The following is an 18887-nucleotide window of genomic DNA, read 5'->3' as shown; positions in this document are numbered from 1 at the left end:
CCTTGTAGGTCTGCTCCCCCTGACTCTCCCTCAAGCATTCAGTCCTGGATGGCGCATGCTGAGCCTTGTAGTTCTGCAGCTGTCTGCTCTTCTGCATACACTAGTGGAGAATGAAGAACACATTGAAGAAGGAAATGACATCAGACCTTTTTTTTTTGTTCACTGATAAAAAACGCAGCAAAACGCAGAGATCAAAAACGCAGCAAAACGCAGCCAAAAACGCACCAAATCGCGGCAAAACGCGTGCGTTTTTTGCCGCGTTTTTCCGACGCAGGTGCGTTTTTGTGCGTTTTTAGCGGCCAAAAACGCACAAAAACGCAGCGTCAAAAAAAACGCACTGTGTGCACATAGCCTTAAGGCCTCGTCACACTAAGCAACATCGCTAGCAACATCGCTGCTAACGAACAACTTTTGTGACGTTGCTAGCGATGTTGCTGTGTGTGACATCCAGCAACAACCTGGCCCCTGCTGTGAGGTCGTTGGTTGTTGCTGAATGTCCTGGGCCATTATTTAGTTGTTGCTGTCCCGCTGTGAAGCACAGATCGCTGTGTGTGACAGCGAGACAGCAACAACTAAATGTGCAGGCAGCAGGAGCCGGCTTCTGTGGAGGCTGGTAACCAATGTAAACATCGGGTAACCAAGAAGCCCTGTCCTTGGTTACCCGATATTTACCTTTGATACCAGCCTCCTCCGCTCTCACTGCCTGTGCTGCCGGCTCCTGCTGTGTGCACATGTAGCTGCAGCACACATCGGGTTAATTAACCCGATGTGTGCTGTAACTAGGAGAGCAAGGAGCCAGTGCTAAGCATTGTGCGCTGCTCCCTGCTCTGTGCACATGTAGCTACAGCACACATCGGGAAATTAACCCCATGTGTGCTGTAACTATAAGAGCAGGGAGCCAGCGCTAAGCATTGTGCGCTGCTCCCTGCTCTGTGCACGTGTAGCTGCAGCACACATCCTGTAATTAACCTGATGTGTGCTGTAACTAGGAGAGCAGGGAGCCAGCGCTAAGCATTGTGCGCTGCTCCCTGCTCTGTGCACATGTAGCTGCAGCACACATCCTGTAATTAACCTGATGTGTGCTGTAACTAGGAGAGCAGGGAGCCAGCGCTCAGTGTGCGCTGCTCCCTGCACGTGTAGCTCCGTGCGCTGGTAACCAAGGTAAATATCGGGTTGGTTACCGATATTTACCTTAGTTACCAAGCGCAGCATCTTCCACGCTGCGCTGGGGGCTTGTCACTGGTTGCTGGTGAGCTCACCAGCAACTTGTGTAGCCACGCTCCAGCGATCCCTGCCAGGTCAGGTTGCTGGTGGGATCGCTGGAGCGTTGCAGTGTGACATCTCACCAGCAACCTCCTAGCAACTTACCAGCGATCCCTATCGTTGTTGGGATCGCTGGTAAGTTGCTTAGTGTGACTGGACCATTAAACTGAACTCAGGTAATGAGAGAAGGGATAGATCAGGATTATTAATTAAGGTAATTCTAATGAATAGTGGAGACAGTGACATGTTAATCAGTTGATGGTACTGTCTATTTCTAAAATGTAGATAGTCAGAGGGAGGGCTCCTTCAGTTCTGCAGAGAAGATAAATGATTTGGATCTTCACATCCTATCAATGATTGTGCAAAAATGTGGGTAAAACAATTGAGTGACAAAAGGTATTCCAGAACCTGCTGAAGTCATTGCTCGAGGAGCAGACAATGTGCTGACAGTTATGAAACAAGACAAGTGGGAATACATCCCAACTGACAGATGAGTAATATGTGTATTGTTGTCCCTTTAGATCAAAATCTGGAAATGTTGCATCATTGGCGCCACCATGGGCATGGATCTACTTCCGTCAGAAGCCAAGCAACCTTCAGACCGAAAACAGAGACCAACCGTGGAAAATGTGGCCTTATTGAAAACCAAACAAAAGAAGACCTAGAAGAAGAAGATGTGACCCAAAACTTCACCTCCAATCTGTATTGTGCCTATATGAACTGCACTGGGGAACATTCTCTAACAGAAGAGATGATTGCCCTAAGGACTCAGAGGAGTTGTCAAAGCAAAATAGGCAGATGTCAACAATTAAAAATACAGAATCAGACAGGCTATAAAGAGATTGCTATTATTTGTGGCTCTCATACAAATAAAAAATGCAAACGTATGAGGGCAGGAAATAATATGAGATTAACAATATAATGACCGTTTCATCATATACACAAAATGTAAAATTGTTAACAAAATCATAGATACAAGGATTATCTATAAAATTGTAGGAACACTCACAGTAGCGACATATGCTGCTAAAGCAGAAGGCCGATTCTCTTGTTTGGTGGTTACATTTATAAATACCACAAGTAGAGATAGATATACTAGATTTATTACATTACACAAGATAATGGTAGATGGTGGGAATGGGTACTTTCTTAGTTACCTGATTTTTGGATATATTCGTTATATATTAGGAGTAATATTTGCTATAATTTGTGCATGCATTGCTTTGTGTTGCTGTATACAGTGTACACTTTCCTTATGTCAATCATCTACTAAAACCATGCCCTTAGGATATGGTACCTTGTATAAATAATCTATGGCTCAAAATAGCCAAGGATGGAATGTATTGCAAATATAAAAATGGCTATTTTTTGAGTCTATACATTATGTTAAACTATAACATATTGATTAATCAGACAGACAAAGTGTACATGGTTACAAAATCTTGTATATACTTAAGGATTTCTGTGTGTTTGTCTTGAATATACAGACAGACAATATACCATTGTAACAGAAACCTTATGATTTAGGGGTGCTTCACACACAGCGAGCTCGCTGCTGAGTCACAGTTTTTGTGACGCAGCAGTGACCTCATTAGCGATCTCGCTGTGTGTGACACTGAGCAGCGATCTGGCCCCTGCTGCGAGATCGCTGCTCGTTACACACAGCCCTGGTTCGTTTTCTTCAAAGCCGCTCTCCCGCTGTGACACACAGATCGCTGTGTGTGACAGCGAGAGAGCGACAAATGAAGCGAGCAGGGAGCAGGAGCCGGCGTCTGACAGCTGAGGTAAGCTTGTAACCAAGATAAACATCGGGTAACCAAGGTGGTTACCCGATATTTACCTTAGTTACCAGCCTCCGCAGCTCTCACGCTGCCTGTGCTGCCGGCTCCGGCTCTCTGCACATGTAGCTGCTGTACACATCGGGTTAATTAACCCGATGTGTACAGCAGCTAGGAGAGCAAGGAGCCAGCGCTAAGCAGTGTGCGCGGCTCCCTGCTCTCTGCACATGTAGCTGCATTACACATCGGGTTAATTAACCCGATGTGTACAGCAGCTAGGAGAGCAAGGAGCCAGCGCTCAGTGTGCGCGGCTCCCTGCTCTTTGCACACACAGCTAAGCAGCTAAGCGGTGTGCGCTGGTAACTAATGTAAACATCGGGTAACCATACCCGATGTTTACCTTAGTTACCAGTCTCCGCAGCTTCCAGACGGCGGCTCCGTGCAAGCGCAGCGTCGCTTGCACGTCGCTGCTGGCTGGGGGCTGTTCACTGGTCGCTGGTGAGATCTGCCTGTTTGACAGCTCACCAGCGACCATGTAGCGATGCAGCAGCGATCCTGACCAGGTCAGATCGCTGGTCGGATCGCTGCTGCATCGCTAAGTGTGAAGGTACCCTTACTTACATCAAATATCTGATGGTTTTGTGTGTTTGCTATCCATTGAAATAGAAACTCTGATCTATTTAGTTCAACAATCTGATGTTTTATGTGTTTGCTATATACACAGACAGACAATATATCCATTTACCTATCTCAAATACCTGATGTGTATTCTTGGGAGATTTGATTGTCTGTGGGTTTATTACCCCATTGTCTGATGTGTGGTGTACCTCTGATTCATCTATGCCCAATGACTGGCCATCAAAGGGCATGGATCAATAAGACTACAACACATTAACTTTAAAGGTCCAGTCACACTAAGCAACTTACCAGCAATCCCAACAACGATAGGGATCGCTGGTAAGTTGCTAGGAGGTTGCTGGTGAGCTGTCACACTGCGACGCTCCAGCGATCCCACCAGCAACCTGACCTGGCAGGGATCGCTGGAGCGTGGCTACACGAGTTGCTGGTGAGCTCACCAGCAACCAGTGACCAGACCCCAGTCTCCTAGTTACAGCACACATCAGGTTAATTAACCCGATGTGTGCTGCAGCTAAATGTGCACAGAGCAGGGAGCAGCGCACAATGCTTAGTGCTGGCTCCTTGCTCTCCTAGTTACAGCACACATCGGGTTAATTACCTGATGTGTGCTGCAGCTACATGTGCACAGAGCAGGAGCCGGCACTGACAGTGAGAGCGGCGGAGGCTGGTATCAAAGGTAAATATCGGGTAACCAAGGACAGGGCTTCTTGGTTACCCGATGTTTACATTGGTTACCAGCCTCAGCAGAAGCTGGCTCCCTGCTCACTGCACATTAGTTGTTGCTGTCTCGCTGTCACACACAGCGATCTGTGCTTCACAGCAGGACAGCAACAACTAAAAAATGGCCCAGGACATTCAGCAACAACTAACGACCTCACAGCAGGGGCCAGGTTGTTGCTGGATGTCACACACAGCAACATCGCTAGCAACGTCACAAAAGTTGTTCGTTACCAGCGATGTTGCTTAGTGTGACGGGGCCTTAAGGCTTGTAATATTGTTCAAGCCTCTATAAGATCAGCTGAAGTATAGCACAGACATAAGCTCATGTTTGCTGCCTCCTTGAGACGTCCGGGCAGTGATGTCCAGGAGTTCTCTGTCTATGTCCTGCTTCTCTGACTTCCAGACAGATGATGTCCAAAGCTCCTTGGTGATGTAAGTATATTTAACTGTACTTAACCTTTGTATGTTCAATATACAAAAGTGTACGCAATATCATACTTTTCCTTTAAGTTTGTATTTCACATTAACCTTTATAATAAAATTACTTATTTGCCTTCTTTAAAGCCGTATCTGAACCTTAGTGTTAAAAATATTAGCAAAACAGGGCGGAGCAGAGGGCAACCTGCATAGGGGCGGAGCAGAGGGCAACCTGCATAGGGGCGGAGCAGAGGGCAACCTGCATAGGGGCGGAGCAGAGGGCAACCTGCATAGGGGCGGAGGAGAGGGCAACCTGCATAGGGGCGGAGGAGAGGGCAACCTGCATAGGGGCGGAGCAGAGGGCAACCTGCATAGGGGCGGAGGAGAGGGCAACCTGCATAGGGGCGGAGGAGAGGGCAACCTGCATAGGGGCGGAGGAGAGGGCAACCTGCATAGGGGCGGAGGAGAGGGCAACCTGCATAGGGGCGGAGGAGAGGGCAACCTGCATAGGGACGGAGCAGAGGGCAACCTGCATAGGGGCGGAGGAGAGGGCAACCTGCATAGGGACGGAGCAGAGGGCAACCTGCATAGGGGCGGAGCAGAGGGCAACCTGCATAGGGGCGGAGCAGAGGGCAACCTGCATAGGGGCAGAGCAGAGGGCAACCTGCATAGGGGCGGAGGAGAGGGCAACCTGCATAGGGGCGGAGCAGAGGGCAACCTGCATAGGGGCGGAGCAGAGGGCAACCTGCATAGGGGCGGAGCAGAGGGCAACCTGCATAGGGGCGGAGCAGAGGGCAACCTGCATAGGGGCGGAGCAGAGGGCAACCTGCATAGGGGCGGAGCAGAGGGGCAAAACAGGACTGCCTGCATGCATCTCGATAGGAGTTTCCTCACGTTATTGTGAGGAAAGAGTTAACCTTTTTCACTGACTTAGAAAATAATAGAAATTCATTCTCCCTGGCAAGACCGAACCAGACTTATTTGCGTAATAAACTGTGAGACCAACCTAACATTATCTGGCGCCCGAAAAGCAGGGACCCGTGTTTCTAATCCCAGGACGCAGTGGACTGTCTTGCCATTCAGAAGAGGAGGTGACCAGACGTGGGGACCAGAAACACCTGGCCAGGTAAGAGTTGAACCTTATTCTTCTCTTTATGCTCCCCACATCTGATCTCCCCTCTCCTCAACGCGCAAAATGGTACACTGTGAGTAGAAACTGGGTTATTGGCGGGTTTCTACTGAACTCTGAGAGAGCCTTGCCAGCTGATGTTTTCTGTGCCTTGGTTGGTTGTTTGTTTGTTTCTTTGTGTTTCTCTGCCTCTCCGTGTGTCGCGTGTCTGCTCTCCTGCGCTTTGCTTCTGTGCTGTTGTCTTTGCTGGTTGTTATAGATCCCATACATCAGTGAGTGTTGAAAGGGAATAGTGTACCTGCTCTGTCCAATGGATGTGATATTCACTGCCCTAGTGTTAGTGGGAATAGCCCTGTTTGCCATTGCTATCGGATATAGAGTGTACCTTTGGTACAAGAAGGGTAACCCAGCGCCATTCAACATTCTCAGCCCCCTCTGAAGTTAGGACACCACCTTTCAGTAGGAATACAAAAGGAGTTAGTCTCTGAGTATCTCCAGGAAAGGTGGTTCTAGACCTCACCTTAGGTAGGAATACAAAAGGAGTTAGTCTCTGAGTATCTCCAGGATAGGTAGGTTTAGTCCAAAGGACGTTCAAGGGTCTAAAAGCTGAAGAAGATAGACGAAGAATGGGGCAAGGAATATCAAAAGACAGAAGAGCTGGATGCACCCTGCAACATCTCATTACGTGTTATCATGGCAAAAGAACAGCCAGTCAGTCCAAGGAAGTTTTTAAGACATTTGGATTGAAGGGGAAGGATCAATTGGACCCCAACAAATGGGACACAATAACAGCTACTAGAGCAGGAGTGATAGCAGATAAATCATGGACTGAACTAGTCAGAACTCTTTCTGACATGGCAAAAACAGCCCACGATCAAGGTTGGATATATCATGAAGAATCAGACACATGGGAAGAAGGCTAATAAGGAACAGCAGCTTCCTCCGTACCTGTCAGCTACTCCTGGAACAGCTTCAAAAATAGCAGGATCCCCGGGATGGACCTGCACAAACTGTAGCCAACAAAATCCGGACTGGAGTGAAACATGCCTAGCCTGTGGAGCCCCACAGCACAAGCTACAAGCCACAGCACCAGTGCCTCTTTATCCCGTAGTGGAAAGAAGAGTCCTGATAAGACCACCTGTTAATCCACAAAACCCAGATGCTCCCAGAGATGCAGTTCCTCGTACGTATGATGACTACGTACCCTGGACTCCAGCCCAGCAGATGGCTTTCCTGCAAAATGCTCCAGACCCGACTAGAAACCCAGTCAGTTTTTCACGTTACCTGAACCAAATACAGGTCTCCTACAGAAGCACTTGGTTGGACATGGAAGGTTTGTGTAGAGTTAAAATGTCTCCCGAACTGTATGCCAAACTCACTGCCCACCTGACAGGACATGTTCCGGACAATACCCGTAATGTGGAATCGGGCCAAGATTTCATGATAAGACTCAATCTCTTCTGCGCCCAGGAGCAAAGAACTAAGGGCACAATGGGACCAGTGCATCAAGGTCATGTGGAGAATGTCAGCTCATTTTACTACAGATTGATGCAGTCATTCGCAGATGAAGGGCTGGACTTACAAGCGGGTGCGATACGTCGCCTGATGGTAAGATCCTTCATGGATGGAATACATGCACCTCTGGCAGAAAGATTGAAAGCGTGCTGCCCAGAATGGAGAAACATGGAAGACATAGATCTTCTAGTGAACAAAGCAAGTGGCTTAGAAACCGACGCAAAGGATAAAAGGAGCAACAAGAAAGTTGTCATAGCAGCAGTGGACGGTGAGCCAGAAGGTACAAGAAGGAAGGCACCGACCTGCTACTATTGTGGGAGTCAGACGACATGTGATCAGAGACTGTAGAAAGAAGAAGAGGGACACTCAAAACCAACCCGAGAGTCAGGAGGAGAAGACTGCCTGACTTGCGGCAGCACGGGATAGGGATGCCAGAGGTCCATTTATACATGTCCCCCTTCACATTGGCAACAAGGAAATAAGAGCTTTAGTGGACTCAGGAGCCTCTCGCTCCGTACTCCCCAAGAATCTGGTGCCTGAAGGATCCATCTCCTCTGAAGCTACTGTAGTATCCGGAGTTGATGGACAAGCCCAGATAATCTCAATAATACATCCACTGAAGGTGAAACTGGGACCATACATGTTCGTGTCTAAATTCTTAGTGTCCCCCCTGGGTGGAGATGCCCTAGTGGGAGCAGATCTACTATCAAGACTACAAGCTCAGATTGTCTACAATGAAGATGGATCTGCTATCCTGCAAATTCCAGAAGATATCCCAGAAGAAATACTGTGCACTCTCCAGATGATAGAAGACCAACCAGAATCTAAAGTTACACATGAAGTAAACACGGATCCAATACTTCTACAAGTTCCTGCAAAACTCTGGTCCACATCAAAAACTGACCTCGGCACACTACCCGTGCCCACAGTAAAAGTTTCAGTCAAGCCTGGAATTACGCCACCGCAGCTGAGACAATCCCCCCTCCCGCTACCTCTCGCAGTACATCTACCAGTACGTGGATGATTTACTACTGTGCTGCCCTAGTGAAGAAAAATGCACAACTGCTTCAATAAGTCTTCTTACCTTTCTGGCAGAAGTAGGATGCAAAGCGAGCAGAGATAAATTGCAGTTCTGCAAAACGAGGGTCACTTTCCTGGGTCATTGCCTTTCTGCGGGACAAAAATACCTCAGCCCGGACAGACAAGAAGTTATCAGGAAAGCAAGCATTCCTAGAAATCTCAAACAACTCAGAGGATTTTTAGGGCTAATATCATTTTGCAGACAGTGGATTCCCAATGCATCGCTACTCATGCAACCGCTGTATGATTGCACAAAGAATGTTCCTTTCTCCCTCACAGAAGAAGCTCGACAACATTTTCAAAAGCTCAAGGAACTAGTGATTGATGCACCTGCTCTGGCACTACCAAACTATGATCTCACCTTTAATCTGTTCGTAGCAGAGCTTCAAGGATTTGCCGTAGGAGTACTCACCCAGAAAACGGACAAACATCACATAATCGGGTACTACTCCTCTCAACTTGACAACGTCACAAAAGCAGCACCAACCTGTGTCCGTGCTGTTACAGCAGTTTCAAACATACTGAAGAAAGCATCTGAAATCTCACTCGATTTCCCGACTACCATCCTTACCAGCCATGACATTTATGCTGTTCTCAATCAAGTGCAGCTGAAACGCCTCTCCATGGCAAGACAGGTCAGACTCCAGTGCACGTTGTTGCTACCCCCAAACATCTCATTTGCTCGAGTTACAAGTCTAAACCTTGCTGATCTGCTGATCTTTACAAGTTTAGAAGAGAGGACAGAAGAGAGTGACAAACGTACCAGTGCATCATTTGATCATGATTGTCAGGAACTCATTGAACATGAGGCAAAGCCCCTGCACAATATACAGGCAACACCGCTTACAAATCCAGACTTTGAACTTTTTGTGGATGTAGCAGATACGCTGATGAAGCAGGCAAGTTCCACACCGGATTTGCAGTAGTGACTCTATATGCAGTCCTAGCCAAACAACCGCTACCTCCACGCATATCTGCTCAAGAAGCAGAATTTCTTGCTCTCATCTGGGCAATTGAGTTTCTGGAAGAACGAACAGCGAACATCTACACGGACTCAGCCTATGCACACGGCATTGTGCACGATTTTGGCACTATCTGGCAGATAAGAGGATTCCTCACAGCAACAGGAAATCCCATCAGGCATGGAGCCTCAGTGAAGAAACTAATGGAAGTAGCCTTGATACCAAAACAGCTAGCAATCATAAAGGTTGCTGCCCACACCAAGGCTCAAACACCCGAGGCAAGGGGAAATCGCTTGGCCGATCAAACAGCAAAACAAGCAGCCTTACTCCCTTTGAAGGAGACGGAAACAGTGTCAACGACGGAGGAAGAAATGCAGAACCTCTTTGAGACACAAGAAAACGCCTCTGAGGAAGAAAAGGCCGGATGGCGGGCCAAGGGGGCAGAAAAGGTGGAGGGGATTTGGCGCCTAAACGGACTTCTCGTCCTGCCACGCAGTTGGTTCCCTGCCATTTTCCAAGTACTCCACTATCCCACACACAGTAGCACAAACTCAATCATGAACCAGATGCAACCTTATTGGGTAGCCCCCGGCTTCAGACAATACGCCTCCCAGAGAATAAAAGCTTGTCACAGCTGTCAACAACATAATCCAGGCCAGCTAACTAAAACCCCGCAAAGACACATGCCAAAGACGTTTGCCCCATTTCAAAGAGTACAAATAGACTATATACAGTTGCCAAAACATGGCATCTACGAGTTTGTACTTGTCTGTGTAGACCTCTTCTCAGGATGGCCAGAGGCCTATCTTGTAAGCTCAGCCACGGCCCGAATTACAGCAAAGAAATTGGCCTGTGAGCTGGTGCCTCGGTTTGGACTCCCTGAAGTCATAGAGTCAGACCGAGGTACTCATTTCACTGGACAAGTTTTCCAGAACACCTGTGCCCTGTTAGGCATTCAGTCAGCCTTACACACGCCTTACCACCCACAGTCATCAGGGAAAGTGGAAAGGTTAAATGGCACTCTAAAGCTCAAACTAGCCAAGGCAGTGGAGGAGACTGGTAGACCATGGACAGAATGTCTCCCCATAGCTCTTTACTCTATAAGGACTACCCCGCAGGGAAAGCACAGGCTCTCACCCTTTGAAATACTCTTTGGTAGTGCACCCAGATTAGGATGCTACTTCCCACAGGAGTTACACCTGCAATGTGATAGCCTAACGTCTTATGTTGTTTCCCTGCAGAAGAGACTAGCTGAAACCCACCAAAGGGTCTACTCTTCTCTACCTGATCCTGATGCCGTTCCAGGAACCCACTCTCTAAAGCCTGGTGACCGGGTCTACTCAAAGAAGCACGTGAGAAAGACCCTTGAGCCACGATTCGAAGGGCCTTTGACTGTCCAGCTGACCACTCCAACCTCCGTCAAACTTGAGGGGAGATCGATATGGGTCCATGCCAGCCACTGCAAGAAGGCCTAATACTGCTGTCTTTCCTCTAGAAATCACCTTGGCGTATCATGATGAGACTCCTATCGAGAGGCATGCAGGCAGTCCTGGGTGACGGATGTGAGACGACACTCCCTGAGCAAACCCGCGGCTTAGAAAGTATCTGGAGGCTAGCCTGCTTTCTCTATAGTCCACAGCTTCTCGATGGCCCCCTGTCCATCAATCACGCCAATAGGGGGGATTGTGAGGAAAGAGTTAACCTTTTTCACTGACTTAGAAAATAATAGAAATTCATTCTCCCTGGCAAGACCGAACCAGACTTATTTGCGTAATAAACTGTGAGACCAACCTAACAAAGGCTTGTAATATTGTTCAAGCCTCTATAAGATCAGCTGAAGTATAGCACAGACATAAGCTCGTGTTTGCTACCTCCGTGAGACGTCCGGGCAGTGATGTCCAGGAGTTCTCTGTCTATGTCCTGCTTCTCTGACTTCCAGACAGATGATGTCCAAAGCTCCTTGGTGATGTAAGTATATTTAACTGTACTTAACCTTTGTATGTTCAATATACAAAAGTGTACGCAATATCATACTTTTCCTTTAAGTTTGTATTTCACATTAACCTTTATAATAAAATTACTTATTTGCCTTCTTTAAAGCCGTATCTGAACCTTAGTGTTAAAAATATTAGCAAAACAGGGCGGAGCAGAGGGCAACCTGCATAGGGGCAGAGCAGAGGGCAACCTGCATAGGGACGGAGCAGAGGGCAACCTGCATAGGGGCGGAGCAGAGGGCAACCTGCATAGGGGCGGAGCAGAGGGCAACCTGCATAGGGGCGGAGGAGAGGGCAACCTGCATAGGGGCGGAGGAGAGGGCAACCTGCATAGGGGCGGAGGAGAGGGCAACCTGCATAGGGGCGGAGGAGAGGGCAACCTGCATAGGGGCGGAGGAGAGGGCAACCTGCATAGGGGCGGAGGAGAGGGCAACCTGCATAGGGGCGGAGGAGAGGGCAACCTGCATAGGGGCGGAGGAGAGGGCAACCTGCATAGGGACGGAGCAGAGGGCAACCTGCATAGGGGCGGAGGAGAGGGCAACCTGCATAGGGGCGGAGCAGAGGGCAACCTGCATAGGGGCGGAGCAGAGGGCAACCTGCATAGGGGCGGAGGAGAGGGCAACCTGCATAGGGGCGGAGCAGAGGGCAACCTGCATAGGGGCGGAGCAGAGGGCAACCTGCATAGGGGCGGAGCAGAGGGCAACCTGCATAGGGGCGGAGGAGAGGGCAAGCTGCATAGGGGCGGAGGAGAGGGCAACCTGCATAGGGGCGGAGCAGAGGGCAACCTCCATAGGGGCGGAGCAGAGGGCAACCTGCATAGGGGCGGAGCAGAGGGCAACCTGCATAGGGGCGGAGCAGAGGGCAACCTGCATAGGGGCGGAGGAGAGGGCAACCTGCATAGGGGCGGAGCAGAGGGCAACCTGCATAGGGGCGGAGCAGAGGGCAACCTGCATAGGGGCGGAGCAGAGGGCAACCTGCATAGGGGCGGAGCAGAGGGCAACCTGCATAGGGGCGGAGCAGAGGGCAACCTGCATAGGGGCGGAGGAGAGGGCAACCTGCATAGGGGCGGAGGAGAGGGCAACCTGCATAGGGGCGGAGGAGAGGGCAACCTGCATAGGGGCGGAGCAGAGGGCAACCTGCATAGGGGCGGAGCAGAGGGCAACCTGCATAGGGGCGGAGCAGAGGGCAACCTGCATAGGGGCGGAGCAGAGGGCAACCTGCATAGGGGCGGAGCAGAGGGCAACCTGCATAGGGGCGGAGCAGAGGGCAACCTGCATAGGGGCGGAGCAGAGGGCAACCTGCATAGGGGCGGAGCAGAGGGCAACCTGCATAGGGGCGGAGGAGAGGGCAACCTGCATAGGGGCGGAGCAGAGGGCAACCTGCATAGGGGCGGAGGAGAGGGCAACCTGCATAGGGGCGGAGGAGAGGGCAACCTGCATAGGGGCGGAGCAGAGGGCAACCTGCATAGGGGCGGAGGAGAGGGCAACCTGCATAGGGGCAGAGGAGAGGGCAACCTGCATAGTGGCGGAGGAGAGGACAACCTGCATAGGGGCGGAGGAGAGGACAACCTGCATAGGGGCGGAGGAGAGGACAACCTGCATAGGGGCGGAGGAGAGGACAACCTGCATAGGGGCGGAGGAGAGGACAACCTGCATAGGGGCGGAGGAGAGGACAACCTGTATAGGGGCGGAGGAGAGGACAACCTGTTTTAGGCCACGCCCCCTAACCACACCCATTTCACAGTCACGCCCATATCCACTCCCCATCCACACCCATTCAGCATGGACACGCAGGCAGCCGGCGTGCCTCCAGAATGGACACGCAGGCAGCCGGCGTGCCTCCAGCATGGACACGCAGGCAGCCGGCGGGCCTCCAGCATGGACACGCAGGCAGCCGGCGGGCCTCCAGCATGGACACGCAGGCAGCCGGCGGGCCTCCAGCATGGACACGCATGTAAGCCGTGCACCGGGGTGGGCTCTTTAGGATACAGCGAAGTCACAAATGGGAAATAAACGGCCCCAAAACTAGATTAACTAACAAAAGTGCTTTACTACAATTTGGATATGAACACAATCTAACAGGGGAAGACACTCAGGGAAAAATTCACAAACACTCAGCGAATAAGCTGAGACCCTTGTGCTATACAGCGTGGCGCCTTTTAACATGAGTCAACTTCAATATATACACTATATGTTACCTACAGGCATGACTGGATATTCCAACCACCAACTATCTTTTAATACCCTTAAACATGAAACAAAAAAATGGATGGGTGTGAAACACAAGCCGCCCGCAGTATAGCACAACAGTTTACAAACTTAAAATACATTTACTCTAACCCCAAATTGACTATTCCCCTGCCCCAATATAAATATAGTGCCCATTAATGGAGGATCCTTCCCAAGATTCACCTTGAATAACCAAACAACTTACTATATACAATGACTGCTTAGCAAAGAGCATAAAGACAAATAAAAAAAACAGATATATTGTTCAATACAAGTTCCCTCCTGAATGAGCTCAACTCTGGCCTAAAATAGGTCTTAGCAACATCCAGGTATGAGGTCATTGTGGTCCACAGAGAAGCCTCAATGGCAAATAATTAGATGTTGTAGTTGTAGAAACAATGGTCCCAAACGGTGATTGTGCAGTAAGTGTGGCCTGAAGGGGTTACAATGACTACCTAAACTAACTACAGGCCCTACTTGAGTCTCAAATATTTTGGCGCCAAACTGATGTGAGGTGCGTGCACGGTTACCCACTGCGATGGCGCAGTGGGCCTTACTTATCTTATCGACCCGGGTCTGCTCTGGACAGTATGTCTGAAGTACGCAGTAAGATGAGAGGCCTCTCCAACAGCTGAGCAGTACTGCTGGTCACTGTGGCTTGTCTCCTTGGCAACGTCCTATCAACTTCACAAAAGCGCAAAAGCGTTCTTTCAGCAATCTTCTCCCATCTGGTAAGGATACGGATACAGTGTCACAGCTCTGATCAAGATGATAGATTTCTAGTCGCAAATATTATCTCTTCCCTCTTCCGCACGCCCTCTGTCTCTGTACTCATTCACTGCCAACTGCCAACCGCTTCCAAGATGGCTGCTGCTCTACTGCCTGTGATGTCATTGTTTTTATCAGCCTGTAGCTCCGCCCCCATCTGAGCTACCTATTGCAGTCTTTCATCTGTGCTGAGAAACAGCGTCCTCTTATGGTTGAATAATGACATTTTTGTCCCTTATAAAGTATTATCACATCATTACTGACAGCTGCAGGGTTTAAAGTTACATACAATAAATACTGTTCACATTTATGAGACACAAATATATACGTCTAAACTATGCTTGTGAGGTGATACAGGGTCTTGCCATGCACATCTTTAACCAGGTACATACATGGACGCGCAGGCAGCCGGCGGGCCTCCAGCATGGACGCGCAGGCAGCCGACGGGCCTCCAGCATGGACGCGCAGGCAGCCGGCGGGCCTCCAGCATGAACGCGCAGGCAGCCGGCGGCCCTCCAGCATGGACGCGCAGGCAGCCGGCGGGCCTCCAGCATGGACGCGCAGGCAGTCGGCGGGCCTCCAGCATGGACGCGCAGGCAGCCGGCGGGCCTCCAGCATGGACGCGCAGGCAGCCGGCGGGCCTCCAGCATGGACGCGCAGGCAGCCGGCGGGCCTCCAGCATGGACGCGCAGGCAGCCGGCGGGCCTCCAGCATGGACGCGCAGGCAGCCGGCGGGCCTCCAGCATGGACGCGCAGGCAGCCGGCTGGCCTCCAGCATGGACACGCAGGCAGCCGGCGGGCCTCCAGCACGGAGAGGCAGGCAGCCGGCAGGCCTCAAGCACGGAGACGCAGGCACCCGGCGGGCTTGCAGCACGGAGACGCAGGCAGCCGGCGGGCCTCCAGCACGGAGACGCAGGCAGCCACAGTGAGGTCGGCCGCCCGCCTTCACAGACAGGCGGCGGGCCGCCCGCACAGACAGGCGGCGGGGGGCGCCCGCACAGACAGGCGGCGGAGGGCGCCCGCACAGACAGGCGGCGGGGGGCGCCCGCACAGACAGGCGGCGGGGGGCGCCCGCACAGACAGGCGGCGGGGGGCGCCCGCACAGACAGGCGGCGGGCCGCCCGCACAGACAGGAGGCGGGCCGACCGCACAGAGAGGCGGCGGGCCGACCGCACAGGCAGGCGGCGGGGGGCGCCCGCACAGAGAGGCGGCCGGCCGACCACACAGAGAGGCGGCCGGCCGACCGCACAGAGAGGCTCCGGCCGGGGGGGGGGGGGGGGGTTGAGGGGAATCAGTGCTGGGGAGATTATGTTTACATACCTTAGAGCACAGCACAGAGCAGACAGAGACTAGTTTCGGGCAGCGCGCTCCTCTCTGTTATGCCACGTCACGTGTTAGGATGGTAGGAGGGAAGATCAGGGAGGCGGGGAGAGAGTGGGTGGGCGGAGCCCGGGAGACGGCCGTCCCGTCCGTGGCAACGGGACAAACAATGCAAAGCGTGATAGTCCCGCTGTATCCGGGACGGTTGGGAGGTATGATATAGCTCTGGTGAGGAGAGGGCTGCTGGGGCATAAATATCTGGTGGGAGGGGGCTGGAGGCATACAGAGCTGGGGTGTGCTGGGGGGTATATAGATCTGGTGGGGTGGCTGAGGGGTATACAAATCTGGTGTGGGGGCTGGGGGACATACAAATCTGGTGAGGGGGGTGGCTGGAGGCATATAGCTCTGGTGAGGAGAGGGCTGCTGGGGCATACATATTTGGTGGGAGGGGGCTGGAGGCATACAGATCTGGGGTGTGCTGGGGGGCATATAGATCTGGTGGGGTGGCTGAGGGGTATACAAATCTGGTGTGGGGGCTGGGGGACATATAAATCTGGTGAGGGGGGTGGCTGGAGGCATATAGCTCTGGTGAGGAGAGGGCTGCTGGGGCATACATATCTGGTGGGAGGGGGCTGGAGGCATACAGAGCTGGGGAGTGCTGGGGGGTATATAGATCTGGTGGGGTGACTGAGGGGTATACAAATCTGGTGTGCGGCTGGGGGACATACAAATCTGGTGAGGGGGGTGGCTGGAGGCATATAGCTCTGGTGAGGAGAGGGCTGCTGGGGCATACATATCTGGTGGGAGGGGGCTGGAGGCATACAGAGCTGGGGTGTGCTGGGGGGCATATAGATCTGGTGGGGGGGCATACAAATTTGGTGAGGGGGCCATACAGATGTGGTGAGGGGGTGACTGGAGGCATATAGCTTTGGGTAGGTGGGGGGGGGTTACATACAGCATTCCTTGGTGTTCAGCTCCTCTTCCTGCAGTCTCTTTATCTGTGGACAGAGCTCAGCATGTTGCTCGGTAGCTCCGCCCACAGATGCACTTCCGTACACAAACAGCCCAGCAGTGAGCAGTGAGTGCACGCTAAGCTGCAGATTTAAAGTGCCGGCAGCCAGAGTGCTGCTGCCGCCCACCCATAACAGCGGCAGCACAGAGCCAGAGCAGTGAAGCAGCGCTCGGCTCTGCTCATGTGCATTAGGAGGGGGAGAAAGTCAGACTGGGAGAGAGCGGGTGGACGGAGCAACAGGCGGGACAAAAAGCCTCACGATCGTGACACCGGGACACCCGCTGAAATCCGGTACAGTCCCGCTGTATCCGGGACGGTTGGGAGGTATGCCAACACTGCTGACCCCCCAACGCCTGCCCTCCCCACCAAGGACAGAGAACAGGCGGCTTATCTGCTACACGACACTCGTGTTCGCGGGTGCAGGGAAGACACATCACAGCCGTCATATATTGGGTACACAGGCAGTAACAGAAGATTCCTGGAGCAATGTAAGGTCGAGCCGGCACAGAGCCCCCCCATTCCTCCTGCCTGTGACGTACGACTATGTAGAGGTCACACGTCACCAAGGAGAGATCTTCGCAGCTTCCTGGGTACACGCTAATGCTGCCGCTTGTAGAACAGCGTGCAGCCGCCTAGTGCAGATGAGGGGAATCTATTTTACAGAAAAAACTATTGCCAACTACACCAATAACCACAAAAACCATATGAGGCCTCTTATTGCATAGATTCAATATAAACACCAAAAAGGAAAATGCAGGCCATATAATATATAACACATCATCTTTATTAACAATAATAGTTAAAACCACATAACAATAATGGATCAGCCCAAGAGGGACGGATGGAATAATGGGGATCGCCGGGCACTTGTTATACTATTATAAATGGAAAACTATATATGGATGGTATGAAATGCTATTCTGTTTCAAAAATCATTAATGACTGCAAACCTTTCCTTAATAATAACCATTAAATAATGTATAAGTAGTAGCAAGGGTATGGTTTGCAGTGACATAAATTACTTAATGCAACATAACATTACCAAAGTCCAAAAATTAGGCTGCCACGACCTCCCACAGACACACTGACGCGCGTTTTGCACTTAACCGTGCTTCGTCCAGGAGACAATAGAAAAAACTATTGTCCAAGTGTCAGATGCGATCGATCGGACGTCACGTGGTCCCGGAGGCAGAAAATTGTGATCAGCATCACAATCAGTGCTCCGATCACCAGCTCCAGCCTCCTGGACAAGAGCAGAGAAAGCACTGGGCAGAACAACACAAAGGACTACAGCCACATCTGAGAGGCAGCCTCTACCAGGAGCCGATACACCAAATACAAACCACAGACAACCGCTGATCTCCAGCTACAGAGAACGCACATTACAAGGGACAGTCCGCACTAACATCAGCAGAGACGTGAGGATACAGCCACATCTGAGAGGCGGCCTCTACCAGGAGCCGATACACCAAATACAAACCACAGACAACCGCTGATCTCCAGCTACAGAGAACGCACATCACAAGGGACAGTCCGCACTAACGTCAGCAGAGATGTGAGGACACAGCCACATCTGAGAGGCGGCCTCTACCAGGAGCCAATACACCAAACACAAACCAAAGACAACCGCTGATCTCCAGCTACAGAAAACGCACATCACAAGGGACAGTCCACACTAACGTCAGCAGAGACGTGAGGACACAGCCACATCTGAGAGGCGGCCTCTACCAGGAGCCGATACACCAAATACAAACCAAAGACAACCGCTGATCTCCAGCTACAGAGAACGCACATCACAAGGGACATTCAGCACTAACGTCAGCAGAGACATGAGGACACAGCCACATCTGAGAGGCGGCCTCTACCAGGAGCCGATACACCAAATACAAACCACAGACAACCGCTGATCTCCAGCTACAGAGAACGCACATTACAAGGGACAGTCAGCACTAACGTCAGCAGAGATGTGAGTACACAGCCACATCTGAGAGGCGGCCTCTACCAGGAGCCGATACACCAAATACAAACCAAAGACAACCGCTGATCTACAGCTACAGAGAAC

General features: G+C 51.3%; 1 protein-coding gene across 1 annotated transcript in view; it reads right to left on the bottom strand.

Annotated features, from left to right (window-relative positions):
• The window catches only part of LOC142302487 (ephrin-A3-like), a 40759-nt gene extending 23901 nt beyond the window's left edge, over window positions 1-16858 (bottom strand). Inside the window, exon 1 of the mRNA XM_075343560.1 lies at window positions 16769-16858. Within this exon, the coding sequence (XP_075199675.1) occupies window positions 16769-16773 (5 nt within the window). The 5' untranslated portion in view covers window positions 16774-16858. The remainder of the gene's footprint in view (window positions 1-16768) is intronic.
• Between the last annotated feature and the right edge of the window lie 2029 nt (window positions 16859-18887).

The sequence above is a fragment of the Anomaloglossus baeobatrachus genome, chromosome 4 (assembly GCF_048569485.1).
Source record: "Anomaloglossus baeobatrachus isolate aAnoBae1 chromosome 4, aAnoBae1.hap1, whole genome shotgun sequence".
Taxonomy (NCBI): domain Eukaryota; kingdom Metazoa; phylum Chordata; class Amphibia; order Anura; family Aromobatidae; genus Anomaloglossus; species Anomaloglossus baeobatrachus.
Note: the sequence above shows the minus strand (reverse complement) of the source record. Positions and strands in the feature narration are given on the sequence as shown.